Source organism: Triticum dicoccoides, chromosome 1B (genome assembly GCF_002162155.2).
Source record: "Triticum dicoccoides isolate Atlit2015 ecotype Zavitan chromosome 1B, WEW_v2.0, whole genome shotgun sequence".
In the NCBI taxonomy this organism is placed as follows: Eukaryota; Viridiplantae; Streptophyta; class Magnoliopsida; order Poales; family Poaceae; genus Triticum; species Triticum dicoccoides.
The window spans coordinates 478853137-478877388 of record NC_041381.1 but is presented as its reverse complement, the minus strand read 5'-3'; the positions used below and the strand labels follow the sequence as shown (position 1 = coordinate 478877388).

Here is a 24252-nt window from a genome sequence, read left to right as displayed (position 1 = left end):
GGTGTTTGCTTGTGATCCCATGGCCCCACTCAATGTTAGCATTTGCTTTTTGTTCATGTTTTCAACTCATATTCCGGCCTAATTTAAAATGCCACATAGGGCAATGGATAATGCGATGACAAATAAAATGGCAACGGATAATACGATGACAAATTTACAATGGTGCAGATAATAGTTGTCTTACATATTCTGCATAATTTAAAATTCCACATGCAGCAAAGCCCGGAAGACATGGGGGCAAGAGAAGAAGGAAATCGCAGACAATGATATGGGTCGCTACTGTCTCTACTCCTCGATGGATCGCCGGGCGACGACATCCTAAAGCTCCTTATTCAATTCCTCATGACTTTGCTTGAAAGTAACCACGGATTCCTCCACCTTCTGCTCACGCTCGATCCGGAGATTCCTCAAGTCAACCATAAGTTCCTTGACGACCGCTCTCAGCGTCATCCTCGAGACACTGCTCTGCTCATGCAACATCTTCCAGTCGGCGACCTCCTCCTCCTTCTAGGCGAGCGCCTTGAGGAGCTTCGCATTGTCACCCATGAGTTGCTCGACGAGGCCGGTCGCCTTCTCAACTAAGGCATCATTGATCTCGAGCAATTTCATCAAGCCGTCGACCAACTCCTGCTGCTTAATCAAGCCAGCGAGAATGTCGTCTTCGCCGGCCAAGGACTTCAGCAATGCCAACTTGTTGCGATCACCGATGGGACGAGTGTGCTTGTGAGAGCCCTCGCGTGCCCATGAGAGCTCATTCGAGGGCTCTGCGACACGCCTGGACATCTCTGCTGCGGTTGCCGCTTGGCGGCAGGACCTCTCTAGTGCTTACTCAGCCTTGTTCTTTGCTGCCTGGTTATATGTCCACCCGAAACTCCTCCTACCGGTCATGGCGGAACGACTTGACAGGAAAGACCGGTTTTGTGGGTGATGAGGAGAGGAACTGTGAAGTAATTTTTGAGTGAGTAGTCTTTATAGCCTGGTGCTACATGTGAACACATATTAGTTTGATCAGTGTGAATAGATTTGCAATTACTTATTGCGTTGAAATATGGAATGTGACGAGAAACAAGGTCAAAATTTATTAATGGTTCTGGGCCTACAAACCATGTTTCTGTTGTTCTGGCTCATCGCAAACAGTTCTTATGTTCAACTGTATGCCACGCATCGGAAGCCCAAAACACAGGCCCGTGTTATCGAATGTACGTATACGTGCCTGACCACTATCACACACGATCTAGATATCACCATCGTGTCCGATGGATGCGCTGTCACGCTTCCCGCGGGATGCCAGAAAGTTGACCACGTGGTTGCTCGCCCGAGTGGGCTGTTTGCTGCGTATCATACACATCTTGTTTACACGAATGGTTTGTGTTCTTTTGGCTCATCAAAAATAGTTCATCTATGTGAACTGTATGCCGCATATTACACACATCTTGTTAAGTTGAACCATTTCTGTTCTCTTCCCTAATCGAAAATAGTTCGTCCAAGTGAACTGTATGACGTATATCACACACACCTTGATCTGGATGACCGTTTCTGTTGCATACCCTAATAGCAAACAGTTCATCGAAGCGAATTGTATGCCGTATATCGCACACATGTTGATATGGCTGCCTATTTCTGTTGTTCTATCTAATCGCAAACAGTTCGTATGGATCAACTGTATGCTCAGCTATGCACACGTAACTAAAATCTGAACCGTGTTTGATGTCTCCGCCATCACAAACGTTTTGCATCTTTTTTGACGATTTTTTTACATCCCCGTTTGCGATTAATGCATCGCACACAATTTCGTCAAAGGATCTCTGATTGTAGTGTCACGTTAGTAGCATCCTGCAGTAGTGATGTAATGACTTTTTGCGGTGTGTTTGTTGGGATTCGATGAATTGTGAGTTTATGATCAGATCTATCCTTGAATTTTATTTGAGTCTTTGCTGAACTCTTTTATGCATGATCTTTATAGCCTTGTATTTCTTCAATGAAACTTTGGTTTGGTTTGGCCAACTAGATTGATTTTTCTTGCCATGGGAAGAGGTGCTTTGTGATGGGTTCGATCTTGAGGTGCTCAATCTCAGTGACAGAAAGAGACATGACACGCATGTATTGTTGCTACTAAGGATAAAAATATGGGGTATATTCCTACATGAATAGATCTTGTCTACATCATGTCATCGTTCTTATTGCATTACTCTGTTTTTCCATGAACTTAATACAATAGATGCATGCTGGATAGCAGTCGATGTGTGGAGTAATAGTAGTAGATGCAGGCAGGAGTCGGTCTACTAATCTGGGATGTGATGCCTATATACATGATCATTGCCTTGGATATCATCATAATTATTTTCTTTTCTCTCAATTTCCCAACAATAATTTGTCTACCCACCGTATGCTATTTTCTTGAGAGAAGCCTCTAGTGAAACCTATGGCCCCCGGGTCTATTTCCTATCATTTTAAAACCAAAAATACCTTGCTGCAGTTTTTATTTCTTTATTTTATTTTTTGTTTTAGTTAGATCTATTTATCAAATCTCATACAATTTAATCTATCTCAATATCAAGGAGGAATTGACAACCCCTCTTATGCGTTGGGTTGCAAGTTTTTGTTGTTTGTGTGCAAGTGTTGTTTACATAGTGTTGCTAGGTTATCCTACTAGATTGATAAACTTGGTTTCATAACTGAGGTAAATACTTACCGTTGTTGTGTTGCATCATCCCCTCCTCTTTGGGGAATTACCAACGCTGATACAAGCAATCAGGAAGAATATTTGGCGCCATTGCCGGGGAGACATCATCAACATCTATCAAGTTCCTACGTGTAAACTCTCATCTCCTTGCAATAACTTTATTTTCCATTCGCCTCTCGTTTTCATCTCCCCCACTTCTAAAAGTTTTTTTTGCAAAAATACAAAAATATTTTTTTGTTTGCATTTTTCTTGTTTGCCTTCTTGTTTGTTTGCCCACTTTATCATTATGTATTGCTCCTCCCTTGCTACGCGCACCCCTGAAAATGAAGTTCTCAATTTCAAACAAAGGGGAGGAGAAAATTTGAGAGATGCTTGGTTTAGGATTTGCAACGCTCATAATAGATTAACTCGTAAGCAATCTACTATCATTCTTCTTCAAAAAAATTACGTGGGAGTCACCACTTGGTATAGATTTGTGCTTGATACTATTACCGGAGGAAATTTCTTGGTGTGTCTCTCTATGGATGATTTTAATGCTATGAGAAATTTAGTGGTATCACCACCAATCATCATCAATGAAACGATTTTAACTCTTGAGCATGTTATGCAAAGGCCAGATGCCATTGAAAAGAAAATGCTCATCGTAGAACATATTCAAAATTTGGATAAGAAGATCCATGATCATGCTAATCGAATTGGGTCAAGGATAGGAGATACTCTCAAATTACTAAAAGAAAACACCATAGTTAATGAAAGGGTAGAGGAGAGCCCATCTCAGATTGATAAATTGGAAGAAATTATTAGTAACTTGAGCTCGACTTTTTCCTCCATTAAAATTATTGAGAAAACTCCTACTAGTAAGAATTGCAAGCCTACTAATGCTCCTAAGAACAAGGGTGCCGCTTCTAGTAGCAACAATGAAGATCTTAAAATGATTAGTATTTACCCCAACTTTGTCGAAGTCATGAAAAACCCTACTTGCAATACTGACACTACTGCAGGATGCTGCTAACGCGACACTACAATCAGACACCATTTGACAAAACTGTGTGCGATGCAATAATCGCAAACGGTGATGTAAAAAAACTGTCAAAAAAGATGTAAAATGTTTGTGATGGCGGATGCATCAAACAGGTTCAGAATTTAGTTGCGTGTGCGATGAGGGGCATACGGTTCAGTTCAATGAACTATTTGTGATGAGGCAGAAGAACAGAAACGGGCAGCCGGATGAAGGTGTGTGCCATATACAGCACACGGTTCAATTGGATGAACTGTTTGTGATTAGGGGAAAAAAAGAAACGGTCAGGCAGATCAAGGTGTGTGCGATAGAGGGCAAACAGTTCACTCAGATGAGCTATTTGCATTGAGCCAGGATAATATAAATAGTTCAATTTAACAAGATGTGTGTGATGCGCGGCAAACAGAAACGATTCAAGTAAAAGATAGGCCCTTCGCAGAGGGAAGCAGAGGTTGTCATGCACTTATTTGTTTGTATGCCAAATCCCTTAATGCAAAAGAACGTCACGTTGTATTGCCCCTTATGATAGCAACCCTTATTATGCAGTCTGTCGCTTTTATCCTTTGCCATCACTAGTTCGTACAACGCTCAATTTTCTCTTACACTAAATGATCCAACATATTTAGAAGCAATTTCTATTGCCTTATTGCATCGATGATAACTTACGTGAAGTATCTTACTCAATCCATAGGTAGCTATTGTTGACTCTCGAAGTAAGATTTGGGTTAAGGATTTTTGGATGCACAGGTAGTATCTCTACTTAGTGCGGAGTTTTTGGCTCGAAAAGATATTGGGCAAGCACCACATGTTAAAGGATCTATGACAATATAACTTCTATGTGAATATGAACAAACATAAATCATTACGTTGTCTCCCTTGTCCAACGTCAACTATTTTGACACAAAATATTTAATGGGGGCTCACAATCATAAAAGATGTCCAGGATAGTATATTTGCATGTGAATCTTCTCTTCCCTTATTAATTCTTTCATGAGTTGCATCATTGACCAATGCTATGTTTGTCAATCTCCAACAAATTTTACCACTTATACTTTTCCTTATGGGATGTCGTTACTTACCATAAGATTAGCATATGATCTCTTATTTATTTATTTATTCCTTTCTTTTAATTGAAACATAAAAGTGCAGAAAGCAAAACTTGAACCAATCTTTATTATATAACTCGCACATGATTACATAGATAGATCACTAAGCAAGCACTCGAAAAGAAAGGATCGAACTAAGCTTTTATTCAACTAGATCAAAAAATAATTAAGGATCAAACTAAAATAAGTAAAGGCAAAAGATAATGGAGGTGATACGATACTGGGGCGCCTCCCCCAAGCTTGGTACAAGCCAAGGGGAGTTCCCATACCCGATACTCAAGTCTCCTTTGGTGATGAAGAAGGTGGCGGTGATGAGGTATTAAGTTTGTATAATATATCTCTGAGTGCCTCTCTTAAACTGTGAATATCCCGAAGGGCTTGATGAAGCAACTCGGTATTCTTCTCCACTTTAGCCATGCTATGTTTATTTTCGTACCCCAAGAGTTTGTTTCCACATCACTTTCTCTTGTACGAGATATGTCCCAATTGGACGGTATATGCACACGAGGTGTTTTTGAAGCAATAGTTATGAATCAAATTGTGAAAATTGTTTCGATGTAACTTGTGTAGAGGTCTCCTTGGAGGGGGTCCTTCCTTCTCTCTAGGGCTCTCTTGATTGTTTGTTGGCCTCATGACTTGATGGGGGTCAGGACGAGTGGATATGGCGGCCAGGGGGGCCCTCTCGAAGGCCGGAGGGTGAACTCCAAGCGAGTCTCCCTCATGTTCCTCCATAGCGACCTCTTCCACTCCCTCTCCCCCGGACTCTAACTGGAGCAACCAAGCATCACCTTCTTCATTGTTGGAGGAGGGAGAGGCCATGATGCCCGACTTGACAAATCTGACAGGAAACAACGAGAAAAGAAAACAGAAGATTTCTCTGTGATACGGAGGTCAATACGTTCGGGGGGTATATAAAGATTTGTTTTATCTTGGGAAACAAGCAAATAGAAGAAAATCGGAGTCCAGAAGGTACTCGACGTGGGCACAACCCACCTAGGTGCGCCTGGCTTGCCCACCAAGGTTACCTTCCTGGCTATTTCTTATTTTTCTAATTTTTAATATATTCCAAAACTGATAGAAAATATTTTTGCAGATTTTTCGGAGTCCGTTTACTAACCGTATCACGTACCTCCTCTTTTTTCACGATTCTGGAGTATTCCGGAAGGTTTCCTTTATGTGTTCTTCCGGTGCCATAGTTTGGATAATATTGCTTTTAACATTAATGAGTGTACCTGAGATATAATGTTTAATTCTTTGCCCGTTGACAACCTTCGGGTTAGTACCTTTGGCATTATTTATTTTGATGGCTCCAGATCGATAAACCTCCTCGATAACATACGGTCCTTCCCATTTGGAGAGAAGTTTGCCTGCAAAGAATCTGAAACGAGAGTTGTACAAAAGAACATATTCTCCAACTTTAAACTCATGCTTTTGGATTCTCTTATCATACCATCTTTTAAATAACTTGCCCAATATGCTTGGCATTTTCATAGGCTTGGGTTCCCCATTCATCTAGTGAGCTAATATCAAATAACCTCTTTTCACTGGCAAGTTTGAAATCATAGTTGAGTTCTTTAATTGCCCAATATGCTTTATGTTCTAACTCAAGAGGCAAATGACAAGCTTTTCCATAAACCATTTTATAAGGAGACATACCGATAGGAATTTTATATGTTGTTCTATAAGCCCAAAGTGTAGCATCTAATTTCTTAGACCAATTCTTCGGGACCTATTGATAGTTTTTTGTAATATTAACTTTATTTGTCTATTGCTAAGTTCAACTTAACCACTAGACTGAGGATGATAGGGTGATGCAAGTCTATGGTTGACATCATATTTAGTAAGCATTTTACGAAAAGCACCATGAATAAAATGTGAACCACCATCAGTCATTAAATATCCAGGGACTCCAAACCTTGGTAAAATGACTTCCTTGAGCATTTTAATAGAGGTGTTGTGATCAAAACTACTGGTTGGAATAGCTTCTACCCACTTAGTAACATAATGAACAGCAACCAAAATATGTGTATACCCATTAGAGGAAGGAAAAGGTCCCATGTAATTAAGACCCCAAACATCAAATGGTTCAACAGCAAGAGAACAATTCATAGGCATTTCCTGATGCTTACCAATATTACCAATTCTTTGATATTTATCACACGATAAAACAAACTTACGGGCATCCTTGAAGAGAGTAGGCCAATAAAAACCAGATTGCAATACCTTGTGAGCAGTTCTGTCTCCCGCATGATTACCTCCATAAGCTTCGAAGTGACATTTTCGTAGGATTTGTCCCTGTTCATGCTCAGGTTCGCAATGTCTAATAATACCATCTACCCCTTCTTTATAAAGATGTGGGTCATCCCAAAAGTAATGCCTTAAATCATAGAAGAATTTTTTTCTTTTGTTGGTATGTGAAGCTAGGTGGTATATATTTACTCCCTCCGTCTAGGTGTGTAAGTCATCTTACGAAAACCAAATAATCCCAAAACACTTAGGCACGGTGCATTAACTTCTACCTCGTTTCTTGTTTCTTCACATATCAACCAATAAGAGACGAGGGGTGTGCATGCTTTTAATGACTTGAGACTACCAAACACGACATGCAGTGGTTAGTTCATTGCATGCAATGCTATTAATTAGCAAATAAACATTAATGTCTCTCGTTTTCCCCTCCTCCTTTGTCATGGTGCACAACCTAAGATGACTTACTCACCTAGACGGAAGGAGTAGAAACAATATAATTAGCATAGTCAGCATACCAAGGAGTGTTATGAGAAACATTTATTGCAGCTAATTGTTCATCAGCAAAACTATCATTAATAGGTTGTGGGTCATCAAGAATATTTTCTAGCCTAGACAAGTTATCAACCATGGGGTTCTCAACTCCCTTTCTATCAGTGATATGTAAGTCAAATTCTTGTAGCAAGAGAACCCACCTAATGAGTCTAGGTTTAGCATCTTTCTTTTACATAATATATTTTATAGAAGCATGATCGGTGTGAACAGTAACTTTAGAACCAACAATGTAAGATCTAAATTTATCACAAGCAAACACCACTGCTAAAAATTCTTTTTCAGTAGTAGCATAATTTCGTTGGGCACTGTCTAGAGTTTTACTAGCATAATGAATAATATTTAGTTTCTTATCAACTCTTTGTCCTAGAACAGCACCAAAAAGATAATCACTAGTATCACACATAATTTCAAAAGGCAAATTCCAATCAGGTGGTTGAACAACAGGTGCAAAAATTAAGGTTTTCTTAAGTGTTTCAAAGGCTTCTACACAGTCATCATAAAAAACAAATGGAACATCCTTTTGTAAAAGATTTGTAAGAGGCCTATAAATTTTAGAGAAGTCTTTAATAAACCTCCTATAGAAACCCGCATGACCGAGGAAACTACGAATACCTTTGATATCCTTAGGACATGGCATTTTCTCAATTGCATAATCTTTAGCTTTATCCACCTCAATACCTCATTCAGAAATTTTATGTCCCAAGACGATACCTTCATTAACCATAAAGTGGCACCTCTCCCAATTCAGGACAAGATTAGTTTGCTCACATCTCTGCAAAACTCGATCAAGGTTGCTTAATAAATCATCAAAAGAAGTTCCGTAAACGGAAAAATCATCCATGAAAGCCTCAACGATCTTTTCACAAAAGTCCGAGAATATCACAGTCATACATCTTTGAAAGGTGGCAGGTGCATTGCATAAACCAAAAGGCATACGTCTATAAGAATAAGTTCCAAAAGGACAAGTAAAGGTGGTTTTCTCTTGATCAGGTTGTGAGACAGGTATTTGAGACAAACCAGAATATCCTCCAAGGAAACAAAAATATGTGTGCTTTGACAATCCTTCTAGAATTTGATCAATAAAAGGCAGAGGGTAATGATCTTTTCTAGTAGCTTTATTTAATTTTCTAAAATCAATTACCATTCTATAACCAATGACAATTCTTTGTGGAATAAGTTCATTCTTATCATTAGGAACAACGGTAATACCTCCCTTCTTAGGGACACAATGAACGGGACTTACCCATCTACTATCAGCTATAGGATATATTATACCTGCTTCCAGAAGCTTCAGTATTTCCGTTCTTACCACTTCTTTCATTTTAGGATTTAAACGTTGTTAGTGATCAACAACGGGTTTAGCATCAAGTTCCATATTAATTTTGTGTTGACAGAGAGTGGGACTAATTCCCTTTAAATCATCAAGAGTATATCCAATGGCAGCTTGGTGCTTCTTCAGAACCTTCAATAATCTTTCTTCTTCATGCTCTTAAAGGTTAGCACTAGTAATAACATGATATATCGTTTTCTCATCAAGATAAGCACATTTCAAAGTGTCTGACAATTGTCTTAATTCAAACACAGGCTCACCTTTAGGTGGAGGAGGACCTCCTAGCATTTCAATAGGCAAATTGTGTTTAAACAGAGGTCGTTGTTTGAAGAAATTTTTATCTATTTCATTTCTTTCATGCAGATGCATATCATTTCCATGGTGTAGCAAATATTGTTCTAGTGGATCAGTAGGAGGTATGGCAATAGAAGCAAGACCAATTATTTCATCCTTACTAGGCAACTCTTTCTTATGATGATTTCTACTAAACTTGGAAAAATTAAACTCATGAGGCTCATCACCAAAACTTACACCGAGGTTTGTTTCTTACAATCTATTTTAGCATTGACGGTGTTCAAGAAAGGTCTATCAAAGATAATGGGACAAAAATCACCATGTGGGGAACCAAGAACTAGAAAATTAGTAGGATATTTTATTTTCCCACACAAGACTTCAACATCTCTAACAATCCCAAGTGGTGTGACGGTTCCTATATTAGCAAGTTTAATAGTAACATCTATATTTTCTATTCCAGCGGGTGCTATACCACTCATAATTTCTTGATATAAGGCAAAAAGAATAGCACTCATACTAGCACCTAAATCACATAAACCATGAGAACAGTGGTTTCCTATTTTTACCAAGACAACAGGCATGCCAACAATGGGTCTATGTTTATCTTTTTCACCGGGTTTGGCAATTCTAGTAGCTTCATCACATAAGTAAATAACATGCCCATCTATATTCTCTACTAGGAGATCTTTAACCATAGCAACACTAGGTTCTACCTTGATTTGTTTAGCGGGTTTTGGTGCTTTAATATAGCTTTTATTGACCACAGTTGAAACTCTAGCATGTTCCTTAGTCCTAATAGGGAAAGGTGGTTTTTCAATATAAGCAGTAGGAACAACTGGATCAACATTATAGATAATAGTTTCATATTTAACTATTACCAGTTATTTAATTTCTTATTTAATAGGTGTGTGATATTTAAACCACTTCTCCTTAGGGAGATCAACATGAGTAGAAAATGATTCACAAAAGGAGGCTACTATCTCAGAGGCAAGTCCATATTTAGTGCTAAACTTTTGAAAAGCATCGGTATTCATAAAAGATTTAACACAATCATACTTAAGCTTAATACCTGACTCCTTACCTACGTCGAGTTCCCAATCTTCAGAGTTGTGTTTAATTCTTTCTAAAAGATCCCACCTGAATTCAGTAGTCTTCTTCATAAAGGAACTAGTACAAGAAGTATCAAGCATGGATTGATCCTCGCGAGAAAGTCGGGCACAAAAATTCTGAATGATAAATACTCTTGAGAGCTCATGATTGGGGCATGAATATAACATTGAATTAAGCCTCCCCCAAGCTAGAGCGATACTTTCTTCGTCACGAGGCCAAAAAATATATATATAATTCCGATCACGATGAACTAGATGCATAAGATAAATTTTTTGGTGAAATTCCAATTTCAATCGATTCCAATTCCAAGATCCAATATCATCGCATAGCCTATACCATGCCAATGCCTTTCCCTTCAAAGATAAAGGGAAAACCTTCTTCTTAGCTTCATCTCCGGGTAAACCTGCAAGCATAAATAATCCATAAATTCATCCACATATATCAAGTGCATATCAGGATGTTCGGTTCCATCTCCTGCATAAGGATTAGCTAGCAGTTGTTCTATCATACCTGAAGGAATTTCATAACCAATATTTTTAGTAGGTGTAGTAGGTTGAGGGGTAACTAATTGTGGTTCCGATCGAGGTTAAGATACCCCGAAAACCCCCTCAAAGGATTGCTCTCCATAGTAACAAGTGACAATAAATTTCAGCACGTAGTAATAATTTTTCCTTACCCATTTCCACTTACCAAAAGCGCTTCACTCCGCGGCAACAGTGCCGGAAAAGAGCCTTGATGACCCACAAGTATATGGGATCAATCGTAGTCCTTTCAATAAGTAAGAGTGTTAAACCCAACGAGGAATAGAAAGAAATGACAAGTAGTTTTCAGCAAGGTATTCTCTGCAAGCACTGAAATTATAAGTAAAGAGTAGTTTGATAGCAAGATAATTTGTAACGAGAAGTAACGGTAATGGTAATAAAAGTGCAGAAAGGTATCCCAATCCTTTTAAGGCAAAGGACAGGCCAAAACAGTCTCTTATGATAAGCAAAGCGTTCTTGAGGGTACACAGGAATTTCATCTAGTCACTTTCGTCATGTTGGTTTGATTTTTGTTCGCTACTTTGATAATTTGATATGTGGGTGGAGTGATGCTTAGGTGTTGTTCTTACTTGAACAAACCTCCTACTTATGATTAACCCCCTGTCAAGCATCCGCAACTACGAGAAAAGTATTAAGAATAAATCTAACCATGGCATTAAACTTTTGGATCCAAATCTGTCCCTTACGGTTAACCCCTATTGCAAGCATCCGCAACTACAAAAAGGAGTATTAAGGTAAACCTAACCACAGCATTAAACATATGGGTCCATATCAACCCCTAAAGAAGCAACGCATAAACTAGGGTTTAAGCTTCTGTCACTCTCGCAACCCATCATATAATAACTACTCCACAATGCATTCCCTTAGGCCCAAGTATGGTGAAGTGACATGTAGTCGACGTTCACATGACACCACTAAGGGAATCACAACATGCATACCATCAAAATATTGAACACATATCACGTTCACATGATTACTTGCAACAAGATATCTCCCGTGACCTCAAGAACCAAAGTAACTACTCACAAATGATAATCACGATCATGATCATAGGGGTATTAAATAGCATAATGGATATGAACATATAATCTTCCACCAAATAAACCATATAGTAATCAACTACAATATGTAATCAACACTAGTAGTCACCCACAAGCACCAATCTAAGGTTCCGGTGACACAATAGATGAACTAGGGTTTGAGAGGAGATGGTGCTGTTGAAGATGTTGATGGAGATTGCCCTCCCCAAGATGGGAGAGTTGTTGGTGATGATAATGACGATGATTTCCCCCTTCGGGAGGGAAGTTGCCCCGGCGGAATCGCTCCACCGGAGGGCAAAAGTGCTCCTGCCCAAGTTCCGCCTCGAGACAGCGGCGCTTCGTCTCGAAAGTCCTCTCCTGATTTTTTCTAGGTCAAAATGACTTATATACCAAAAGATGGGCACCGGAGGTGGGCCGAGGAGGGCACAACCCACCAGGGCGCGCCTGGCATGCCCGGGTGGGTTGTGCCCACCTGGTGGGGCCCCTCTGGTAGTTATTTGCTCCAATAATTCTTATTTATTCCATAAAAAATCCCCGTGAAGTTTCAACTCATTTGGAGTTGTGCGGAATAGGTGGCCTGACATCGCTTTTTCAGGTCCAGAATTCCAGCTGCCGGTATTCTCCCTCTTTGTGTGAACCTTGCATATTATGAGAGAAAAGGCATTAGAATTACTCCAAAAGGCATTATTATGCATAAAAATTATAAATAACAGTAGGAAAACATGATGCAAAATGGACGGATAAGACCTCCCCACAGATTACAAGCGTACAACCTTCACGATCCGGCATCAGTTCACCGTCTAGACCTAATCGTAGCCAGGGAATTAGAGGGTGGAGAATAAAACCACACTGGACTTCTAATTATGAGGATTAGAGGATCTAGGTCTAGCTCTAATTGATGAACTAGAACTAGAGAACCAGAGGAGGCTCCAAAACTTGTGTATGAAAAGGTGCAAAAGGCTCTAGTATATATAGGTTGGAGGGTAGGAGGGGCTGCCAAGAGGAGAGGAAGGAGTCCCCTCCCCTTCTGTCAGCCAGGGGGAAGGAGGAGTCCTTCCACTTCCCCGATTCGGCCTCCCACTAAGGGAAAAGGTGGCGCCACCCCAATTGGGCCTATGTGGCCCAATTCTCCTTCAACCTCTTGGCCTTTTAAGGCCCGTTGATATTAAATTAAATTTAAAAGCCTCCTGACAATAACTAGATCCTTTTATTATTAATTTAACATCACCATAAACTTTTTTCACCTATATATTATTTATTGGGAATACCCGTTATTGCCCAATAAACTCCTAAACTCTTTCGGTGACCCGATAACGCTTCTGGTTCCTCTCGAAACTATTATTAATACTAATGAACAATTCCACAAATATATTATCATTATTCCCATACCACTAACACTCAGTAAATCGTGATTACCTTAAGCTTGTGACCCTATAGGTTCGGTAAAACATAGACATGAACGAAACTCCTTCATTCAATGATCGATAGCGGAACCGTTGACATCCATGCATATCGATCCCTATGAGTACAGGAATGTCATTCGAGTGAACCTTTGGTTATCATGTGATGTTCCCTTTGCCCCACCAGTCATTGTCCTTGCTCGTGCTGTCATGTGGATGAGTTGATTGGCCATATGCTTGTTGCTCCCTCTCACCTATGGCCATGAGGTGTGGGCCTGCGTTCTACAATGAATAGGAGCGCATCAACTTGCCTCATTCGAGGCAAATATTCCATCTTGTCTTAATGGACCGTTGCTAGCATCTAGTGCGAAGCTTGCCTTAGGGGAGGGTTCTTTATTGCCTTAGGTGCGCTCTGTTCTATCTTGATGGAAAGAAATCACATAAACCTTAGGAGAAATTCGCAACATAAGTTCATGACTAACGAGGGCGTTAAGGATGTTGGTTGCCGTTGGAACCTACATCATCTCCAAATGGTAGCTTGAATGTGTTGGTTTCAGCATGAATAAGGTTTCAGGATGGTGTGCTTGACTAGGGTCATCGCTTGTAATACTCCCGCAAGAAAAAAACCCTCTTCCATATCGTAATATATACACAAACATATGTTGGCCCGTCCTAGCCAAACGGCTCCATCTTCTCGCGGTGGACAGAAGCCTGCACAAGCGTGGTGATTGCCTTAGGGAAGTGTTCAACTCTATTACCCTATGCATGCTTTGTTCTATTTGGTTGGAGAAAAACCGCACAACCTTAAAATCACAAGTCACAAGCTACCCTCACGACGACCGACGACATTGACATCGGTTGTGACAACTGAAATCTTCTAGAAATTAATATGCATAATTATGTGGCAAATAAAATCAGATGCAGAAACACTTTTCTCGTTGGCGTTCGCCTGATTTGTGTGGGACCGACCAACTGTAGCTGGGGACATATTGTGCAGAAACCATGGGCGTCGCTGAGGTTTAAGATGTTTGCATGAACCATGTTGTTGAATCATTGTTGGAGATGAGATCATTTGACCGAGCACTGCCCCACCAGTCACTGTCTTTGCTCATATCGTCAGGTGGATGAGTGACAATATGCTCGTCGCCTCTTCTCACCTATGCCCATGAGGCATGGGCCTATGTTCTACAACGAATATGAGTGCATTGGTTGCTATTGAAAGCTTGTAGGCATTAAGGATGATGTGCGAGACTATGATCGTACCATGTAATGCTCTTGCAACAAAAGATCTCTTCCGTATCTTAATATACACACACATATATTCATAGCCCCCCTCCCTCTATCTCTCCCTCTCTCTTTGAAAAATCCATCTGATGAGAAAAAGATATGTCGTACAATGGATAATACCGATCTCTTAGACGTGGTCATGATGAAAAAAAGATATGTCATACAATGGAGAATACCGATCTCTTGGACGTGGTCATGATGAAAAAAAGATATGTCGTACAATGGAGAATATCGATCTCTTACACGTGGTCATGGCGGGAGGCCATTTATTTTCGCAACAAAAGGCCAAACCCTACAAAAATCATACACAGAAATCTAAGAGATGGTCAACCGCCGTGGATGTCCAATGCATTATGCGTATCCCATCTTCAAATCTCAAAACGCGTGATTTTTACAAATGGGTAAGCATGCAAATAGCTGGATAATTTTTTTTAGCCGTAAATAGCTGGATATAATTCATTGATTAAATTACCTACTTGCCAAAACAGGGCTCTACCCTCGCACATCACAGCCTATCCTTACACGGTTATTACACCCAATAGAGAAAAAATCTTCCTAATTCGCCTGTACCCAATCCTGTCTTGCACAAACAAGAACAAAAAACCGAACAAAGATGCGGGGTCCTGAAATGGACGGCTGGGATGGTGCGTGGTCCAACCAGGCTCCCACGCATGGCCACCCGGTCCGGTCCATGGACGGGGCCAAGGACCAGGCGCACGCCGTCGCCGCGCATCCCGAGGCCATCCGCCACGGTGGGTGACGTCCCCGTGCGCCGAATCGCGGTGCAGGCGTGCAGCCCATCTCTGCGGAGGGAGCGAGCGCGCGGTCCACACGCGCCCCCGTAGGCCGGGTCGAGTCGAGCCACCTCCTATAAAGCGAGGCTGACCTTAACTAACTGCTGCCACCACCTTGTCGGATCTGCGCCCGTACCCGCTAATCCACCCCGACGTCACCCTGCCCGCCCCTGGGCGCTGTTGGCTACGGGGTACCCTCGGCCGCTTCTTCTCCGGGGGTATTTATAGGCGCGCCCCCGAGAGAGAAGCGCTCCCCACAATACCAAGCCGATTTAGAACAGGCCGGGCGTCCGTCGAACACCTTGACGCCATTACAAAAAGCTTGGGCGGAGAGAGGCCACGCATACGGGTAGGGAATTGAGAGGGAGGAGAGATATCCAGTGGTTAGTGCGGGGGAGTGGTACCCTGGCGATCGCGGGAGGGATGACGACACCGGCGGCGGGGGCCCCGGGGTCACCGGTGGCGGCGCCGGATCAGGTGGCGGCCAGGGACGCCGTGATCGGGTGGTACCGCGGCGAGTTCGCGGCCGCCAACGCCGTGATCGACGCGCTGTGCGGCCACCTCGCGCAGATCGGCGGGGCCGACTACGACGCCGTCTTCGCCGCGCTCCACCGCCGCCGCCTCAACTGGTTCCCCGTCCTCCACATGCAGAAGTTCTACTCCGTCGCCGACGTCGCCGCCGAGCTCCGTCGCGTCTCCGACGCCCGCGCCGCCGCGGCCGCCGCCTTCTCCGAGGAGGAGGCCGCGTCCACGGTGATCCACGAGCCCATGGACGAGCTCGTCGTCACCGTCGCCGCGGAGCCGGACCCCGAGCCCGAGCACGAGCACGAGCCTATACCGGAGCCGCAGCCCGATGTCTCCGTCCACCCCGTCGTCGCCGTCCACTCCGTCGACGCGGACCGCGAGCCGGAGGCGGACGGCGAAGATTCCTCGGGAGATTCGTCGGAGCGGAAGGCGGCCTCCACGGAAGACGACGCCGCCCACGACGGACGTAAGTACAATCATCTCTATTTTTTTTTTCGAGCGATCTCTATTAATTAATCCTCGTGTGCGCGTAGTGTTATACACCCTTTTTCCCCTTAAGATTTCCCTTTCCGGCCGCATTTGAATTTTTCCGTTAGTTTCAATCTGTCTGTCGAACCGATCTCCCGTTTTGGCCCCGCTCCGCAGACGGTTGGATCTGGTCTTTCGTTTCGCCTGTGGTTCCTTCCGCAAGCTTTTCCCACTTGAATATCTCCTGTTTTATTGGGGGCCTAATAACCAAAAAGGGACGGAATTAGGCTTCCAAATGACGTTTTCTTTATGTTACTCCTACTATGCTAAAGCGGCATCGTTAATAATAGTATTGACGCCAGTTCGACGAACCAACACGCACCGGGCCCATTACGTCTGGTGGTTAGGGGGAAAAACTGGGGCGAGAGAGCCAATAATTTTCCGTCCAGCCCCACCAGAGGCGGAGTTATTTAGCCCTCGTTGGGAGGATCGGACGGCGGGGACAGCCTCGGTCGGTCAATCCTGGCCACCCGTGGCGGCGGCGGCGCCCCGTGAAACGGCATCACGAGGTCGCTGGAACTGCAAAACCCTACGGCTTTTCTCCAGACGCCGTCCCCCCTCTCTTTCCGTGCGCCAACTTTATTTTCGGCTCGCCTGCACGCACCCTCCTCGCTCGGCCACCCTTTTGGGAAAGTACTGACCAGTACGGCCGCTACCCGCCACCAGTAATTAGCTCATGTGTTTACTTTTGGTGTGGGGGCTTTGCCAAATTAATGTACTCCTGGTACTACCATCACCTGTCGGGGGTGCAAAACGTGCCGCGCCGTGGCGGGGACTCTGACGCCTTTGTCCTGCCGGCCGGCCCGGCCAGCAGCCAGCTCGCGGCGGTTCCACTCCAGCGGCCTCGAGGGCACCGTTGTGTGTTACGGTCTGGTGAGGAGCGCCAGCAGGCTGCCATGGGGCGGGGCCTCCCTTTGGGGGCATATGCTCCAGCGATGCTAGGCTGTAGCGTCGCGGAGGGCGGGCGGCATAAAATATTTCAGGTGAATCTGGTTAGCATGTGCCCCGGGAGTCACCAGATTTGGCAACGCCGGTCTCGACAAAACCTTTGCGTCCTTCGCCCTTTTGAACGAGGAGATTAACTAGCGATGACACCGAGTTTGAACCTCTCTGCTTTGGAGTTGTTTTTAACTTTCGGGCTGTGTTTTCAAGTGCCCCGCGGCTCGAAATGTGGTCTTCCATCTGCATCTTCGGGCTGGGGTGACGAATGAGCACGCTTGGTCACCAGGTAAAAAAAAAGAGTCGGGAATGTATTTATTATTTCTTACGCAAGAAAAGAAAATCAATTAATAAATTTGAAAGTATTCCAGAATGGGCGAACTTTATGAAATTTGATTTGTCATCTCTGTTTTCGAGATTGACTGCATTTGTCGCGTCGCTACAAAGTTGGACACGTAAGAGTTGACATTTTTTCTAGAGGGAATAATTTTCTCTTGTCTTGTATAAAATACTCTGAATTGTCATGATACAACATGTAGAGTTATTTTTTAAAGAAAATTTGCTCATCAGGTTACTTCACTGTCACTATGAGAGCGACGCGAGTGATTGCAAAGAGCATAGGAACCAAATCATGCGGCCATAATCTTTTTCTTTAAGTTGTAGCAATTCGAAATGCCACGCATAATAACTTGTGCTAGGAATCCCTTGGGGGACACACAGCTATGGTATAGTTTCAGTGGAAACACGAGTCTTTTGCCCAGCGCCTCCTACAGGACTTTTGGGAGACATGCCCTGCAGTCGGAGGCGTGGCCTACGCGAGTACAGTTCCTTTGGTATTGGCGTGGGTCTCATGAGGAGGGCGTCACCCCAGTCAGAATTCCATCACGACCCGTCTGATCGCAATCAAACGGAAGGAGCCAGAGGTCCGAGCGAGTTAATGGACCCACATGACCGCCGCCGTGGAAAATTAAATTCATGCACGCCTCCTTCTTTCCACCACGGCCTCCACGTGTCGAAGAGCGACTCGACTGGACCCAGATCGGATTCGAGAAGCCCAAAGATCTCCGGGCCGAGGAGGCTGGCTGGATCTGGTGCCATGCCGATCGAAGTGGCCGCTCCTCCGACTCTGAGCTGTACACGTGGCCCGCCCTTGGCCACTGGCTGCTGGGCCCGGCCCAATCGACCAGGCATTCCGTGGGTCCCTCTGGCCCCGTTTCTTCTCGAAAGACCGTCCTGAGAAAATCGGTACACCCGTGGGCCGCGGCTGCTCTCGCGTTTAGTCTTCAGGCAGGGGCCAGCGGTAGGTGATGTACCCATGCAGGGGCGTGTTAAGCACGTGATTATACTATGATTATCTTACGAGATTTTGAATTGACAACTCATTAGGCTGTGCTAAGTTTGCCACCAGCGCTTGTTCAAAAAAAAAAAAAAGTTTGCCACCAGCGTTGCCAGTGTCGCATATGCAGCATGTGGGCCGATCATATGCTCAGCTGATGTGATCATCACTGAAGCAGCCTTGTCGGTTTCCTGCTAAGCCACCAACCTTGGAAGCATTTTTAAAGATTTCCCGCGATCCCTTCCAAATTGACAACTGAGAGGCTGCCACCTTTTAAAAGGGAGGGCAAGAAAAATCTCATGTTTTCCTGTGCCTAGGAAAAGGAAGGATATACAATTGCGAAAGCAGAGAGATGTTCTGCAACACGTAGAGGGTGCTGTAATATCACCATCCAATACTACTTTTCTTCTCGTTCAATAATTGAACAACGTATTGGTCCCTGCTCGCTCGCCCCCACACTTATGCCAATGTGCTAATGTCCATGTACATTCAACTCGAGAGAATCTCTCGTTTATACCCACTTTTCTTCATCCACGAAAGGCAGCCTCTCTTTTCTCTCCACGCCGTACTCCGTAGAAAATGACACGAATGGACTACACCTTGGAAAACTTCCACACAAGGCCATTTCAATTTCGTCCTGTGTTATGATGGTGATCTTGAAAGATCGAATGAAACTGCATCATGCTAACAGTGCTGCACGACAGAGCGATCTAGTCTAGTGTAAGTTCAAAACATCAAACGGGTGACCAACTAGACCTTTTGTTGCTGCGTGACTGTACCCACTGACGAACCTTAGGTAGGTGAAGATCTGACTACGCCATGCGAGAAAAGCTGAGGCTAAATACATTTCGTATTCTATAAAATTGTTTAGAGGATTCCTGTCCAAAAGCTATCGTTGGTGGCCTAACAAGCATGCTAGCTACGTTTCTCATTTTGTGAACACCTTCATGCAACCACCTGCTTTTTCCGTGTGAGCTGAAGGATAAACCAACCAGAACAGAATTTTACTGATGACGCATTTCTTCCGTATTTATTTGCTGCATTTGCTAACGCTCTTCCCGGTGGAGCACAGGATTGTTTTCTTTTCTTTTGAAACTAGATAGCACACTTCAAAAACACTGTGTACGTTTTGCAATCGCTAATCGAAATGCAGTCATACCATGCTTGGAACCCCTCTGAGATTTATGTTACTCAGCAGATAACACCGACCAAGGATCTCAAGGCGGGCACAGCCTACCAGAGAGCTACCCTATCTGCTCTGACCATGACGAGTGCATCGCCCGCCCCGAGAGGATCAAGATCCAGAAAGGTTTCATGGCGAAGGAGTCCGTGAAGGGGCACATGGCGAGTTCCATCTTTACACCACTCGGCAAACTTTCTGTATTGAAGAACTAGAGATGCTGTAGGAAGTAGTAGCACACCCATTGATCTACCAGTTTATCATATACTTCTTGTAAAGGTGCTCTTTTCTAACAATATGTTTATGACCTTGTGTTATCAGGTTAACGTTGTGAAAGGCCTGAAGATATATGAAGACGTGTTCACAACAATGGAGCTCATGAAGGTTGCTGATTTCATCAATGAAATTCGCCAGGCTGGTAGAAATGGGGAGCTTTCAGGTAAGTTGTGTTTTGTGGCCCTGAAGTTTTTTCCTTCTTTAAATGTTCAAAAGTTGGAGCATTTGGGCATTGTTTTGTGTGGTGCAATTTATCTTCCTGCTTATTTTTTTGTACATTCCTTTCTGGATACTTCTGTTGTGCCCACAAGACCACAGCTACCTCTGATACTATCCAATTGATGCTTTGAAGATACCAAATATCCCTAGGGCACCTAACTGTGGTCCTAGTTCGCGCACTACTACTTTTTCTAACGGTGGTGATGGTTTTGTCTGATGCACTTTTGTGCTAACTGACTCAGTATCTACAGGTTCTAGGTCCTAACAACTCTCTCCATTTTTAGGCTAAATTAGTATAGTTGAGTACTTGCTGTTGCATAGAAAGCTGCCAGTTATCCTAATTTAGGAAATGTAAAACTCGCATGTGAGAAGGTACAACCATCAACCTAGTGACACACTGACTATAATACCTGGTCTATTTGGATGTGTAGTTTTCTTCACCTAGCTAACTTTAATGTTGCCTCTCAGTGACAAAGAAAAGTTAGACATGAATGTATATATTAATTTTAGTAACATGTTAGATCACCTCCCTTTATTGCATAGGAATTCTAACATCACCTCCAAAGGTGTGCACCACAAAACGTTGATCCAAGTATAATCTCAACCTGCCAGCCTTGCTTAATTTCTAATAAGTATGGTTCAGTTAAGGTTTGACATAGAGCCCACAACGTTGGTATAGTTCTGTAGGGTTTTGGCCAAAATCTTCATTGCCAAGTAAGCTGCCTTAACTTGACAGAATTTTCTTGTTAGCTTTGTAAAGTGCACTCGGCTACTCTGTCTTTCAAATGTGGCACTCTGTTGACATGTTTGACCTTGTGTCATTTCCTTGATCATTTTGATGTTAATCCTCTAGTTTCAAATCTAGGTGAAACCTTCATATTCTTCAACAAGCAGATCAAAGGGAACAAGAGAGAGATCATTCAGCTCGGTGTCCCACTATTTCAACATACCACAGAGGAAACCAATTGTATGTTCAGGAAAACTGTCAGCTCATACTACTACTTTTCCTCCAGCTTGCTTGCAGTTGCAAGAATATTCTTTTGGGTGTGGGATCCTTGCATGGGTATCGCATCTGCGGACAAAGTAGATGCCATAGTGCATGATGTCATAACTAACACCTGTCTTCTCTTTGCCTTGTGTGCAGGTCATATAGAACCAATCCCAGTTGTCCTGCAGGCTGTCATCGACCACCTTGTTCTTTGGCGCTTAATACCAGAAAGCAGGAAACCAAACAGTGTCGTCATCAATTTCTTCGATGAGGTAGGTGCTGCAGTGCTGTTTGCCGGTTGGTGATTAATTATAGATTATCATATAACTAAACTTAATGAAACCAAATGAGATTTTGCTTCCGGTACTGTCATGAGATATGTGGGTCAAATCTGAGCCAGAACTGCTAGTCTGTACACACTTTTCTTCCTCTTAAAGAACCAGCCACTTGTGTATACAAATAGCAAAGTAAATTTGTACATTACAGTTAGTGGGTTCTTGTAGGGTCAACTGTCCATATTAAGTATCTTTGATCCTTTCAATAGATATGAACTGAAATAGTAAAAGTAAGATACCAATGCTACTTCACTATATAACACAGTGCCTTTCTTCAGGGCATGAACATATATAGGTTGAGAACTCAAATGTTTGAAGCTTGTTAAGGTGTTGGTATCTGACAAGTGATGAAATTGTTTCATAGGACGAGCACTCGCAGCCCTACTTCAAGCCTCCCCACCTGGACAACCCCATTTCCACTCTCCTGCTGTCTGAGACCTCAATGGCATTTGGAAGGTCACTTGTCACTGACAGCAATGGCAACTACAAGGGACCCCTCACACTCTCACTGAAGCAAGGGTATGTACGCTTAAGGCTTTAGCTTACCAGAACCTTGTCACTTGTCTGTGCCATTTCCACTTTCTTTTCGACTTTTCTATTACTGTTTGTATAACCGAAGAAAGCATTGCATTGCAGTAGTAGAATTTGCATCTTATGTTTACGGATCATCTTTGCAGGTCACTTCTGGTGATGCGCGGGAACAGTGCGGACATGGCGCGCCACGTTGTGTGCCCGTCGTCCAACCGCCGCGTGAGCATCACGTTCGTGAGGGTGAGGCCGTCGACGCCGGTGGACCTCAGCCCGCTCCCGTCGCCCACCAAGGCCATGACGCTCTGGCAGCCTCCCCCGACTGCGGCAACGGCCGGCATGCAGAAACCACCCCATGGCAGCAACGGCGCCATCATTGGCTACTGCCGGCCACAGGCCATGCTCGCCCCTGCGTGGGGCATGGCCGTGCGCGCGGCGCCTGTCATGATGGTCGCCGCGCCGGCGAGGCCAATGGTGATGGCGCCCTCCAGCAACATCAACAAGAGGATGGGGCGCGGCGGCACCGGCGTGTTCCTGCCGTGGACGGTTGGGCCCAAGAGGTACAACAAGCACCTCCCCCCGCGCATCCAGAAGCGCCGGTTCTCGGCGATGATGTCGCCCATAGAGTCGCAGGGCTGAAGCGGCCGGACCACACCTCACCTCGCCGCCGGCATAGCCGTTGGATCTGATCGATAGGCCGTCGTACATCCCCGGTTGGTTCGTGGAGCAGTTTTTCTTCTTCTTCCGAGGCAAAAAGTTCGGAAAACGCACGGGCAGCGTGCCCTCCCTCCCTGTGTATTCTGTTTGGTGACTCTCGTTGGTGCTGGTGTTTCTTTTTTTCCTTGTTGTGGGGTTTGGTCTGGTCTGCCTGTAATCTAGTTGAGTTTGTGGCCTTGTGGGTAGCACAGGGCCGATGCGGTACGTAGAAATATGATGATGATGAGTAGGGATAGGTGAGGTCAGAATGAATCAATCAAAACTTTTCTTTTTTGTCTATCTCCTCTGTTTCGGAGAAAGAACTGGATGCATACATACATGCCGAGTTTGGGTTTGCAGGTCTATATACAGGTAGAAAGAATATGCACTAAATTTCGTCTGTTGATCACTTGTGTTGTTCTTCTCTTCTTTGAACGGCAGGCAAACTATCCTTACAGGCTTGGACACTACTGTCCTTAGCTGCAAGGATTTCAGCCATTAGACTGTGCATGTTCCAAGAAGTAAAACAGTTTGACAAGCAACCGGCATATTGTGCAAATGACCAGGTTTTAAGCTTAACCATCCGAAACAGACTGATTTCTTGGAATTGTGCAATACAAGAATGTTTATAGGTTGTTCTGATAGACTATTTTGGATTGTAGGCTTGTATGTAGCCCACAAATTAGAGATGGTGGCCAATGAAGTGATAAACTCTGCATTTCTTATGGTTTGCCAAAACTCAGCATAATGTGAGACTATCCTTACGAAACAGCACACTACTTCAAAACATCACCTGATTCTTCAGGACACCGTCTACTCCGAAGCATGCTTAGCAAACATCGCAACAACATTGTTTAAATAGTCCCATCAAGGACATGAAATCAGAGATTCGGAGCATTATCCACTTTGTGTTCAATCTTCAATGCTGAGCAATAAGGCACGGAAGTAACCAGATATGCAACGGTTGAGCCATCTTCAGGCAAAATCGCACGGTACCTCCTCTCACTTCACCCTGAATGATAAGAAATGCAGAGTTATCAGCACAGTTCCCAGTGAAATAGGGGTTCTCTAAGCGAATAACAAGCCAATTTGTTTACGAAAATGACTTGTGACAAAAAAAGACCATATATTCACCGGAGTTCATGAGTCTAATGTTACTTCTACAGACCAAGAGGATATAATGCGAGCGCTTCCTTGAAAAGGTTCTAAAGATTGTGCAGATTCATCTGAATAGAAATGAGAAAGTTACTAAATTCATATCCCCATGATATCAGCCCAGTTCTAAATTCATAAAGTCAA

General features: G+C 43.6%; 1 protein-coding gene across 2 annotated transcripts; it reads left to right on the top strand.

Annotated features, from left to right (window-relative positions):
- The first annotated feature begins 15618 nt into the window (after positions 1-15618).
- Positions 15619-23253, top strand: LOC119342747 (RNA demethylase ALKBH10B-like). 2 transcript variants are annotated; one of them, XM_037614146.1, is made up of 7 exons: positions 15619-16394; positions 19927-20075; positions 20233-20350; positions 21272-21373; positions 21551-21666; positions 22094-22248; positions 22407-23253. In XM_037614146.1, the coding sequence occupies exons 1-7, from the start codon at positions 15827-15829 to the stop codon at positions 22894-22896; spliced, it is 1698 nt and encodes a 565-aa protein (XP_037470043.1). In that variant the 5' UTR covers positions 15619-15826; the 3' UTR covers positions 22897-23253. The 2 variants fall into 2 exon arrangements, with proteins under 2 accessions (XP_037470043.1, XP_037470047.1); XM_037614150.1 differs by having other exon boundaries at positions 15621-16394; positions 19930-20075.
- The last annotated feature ends 999 nt before the right edge of the window (positions 23254-24252 follow it).

Bases quoted from the DNA above. Each gene is read 5' to 3' on its own strand.
- LOC119342747 (XM_037614146.1), top strand. From the start codon at position 15,827: ATGACGACACCGGCGGCGGGGGCCCCGGGGTCACCGGTGGCGGCGCCG. The intron at 21,374-21,550 runs GTATGTTCAGGA...CCTTGTGTGCAG, and splicing joins TACCACAGAGGAAACCAATT to GTCATATAGAACCAATCCCA. The intron at 21,667-22,093 runs GTAGGTGCTGCA...ATTGTTTCATAG, and splicing joins TCATCAATTTCTTCGATGAG to GACGAGCACTCGCAGCCCTA.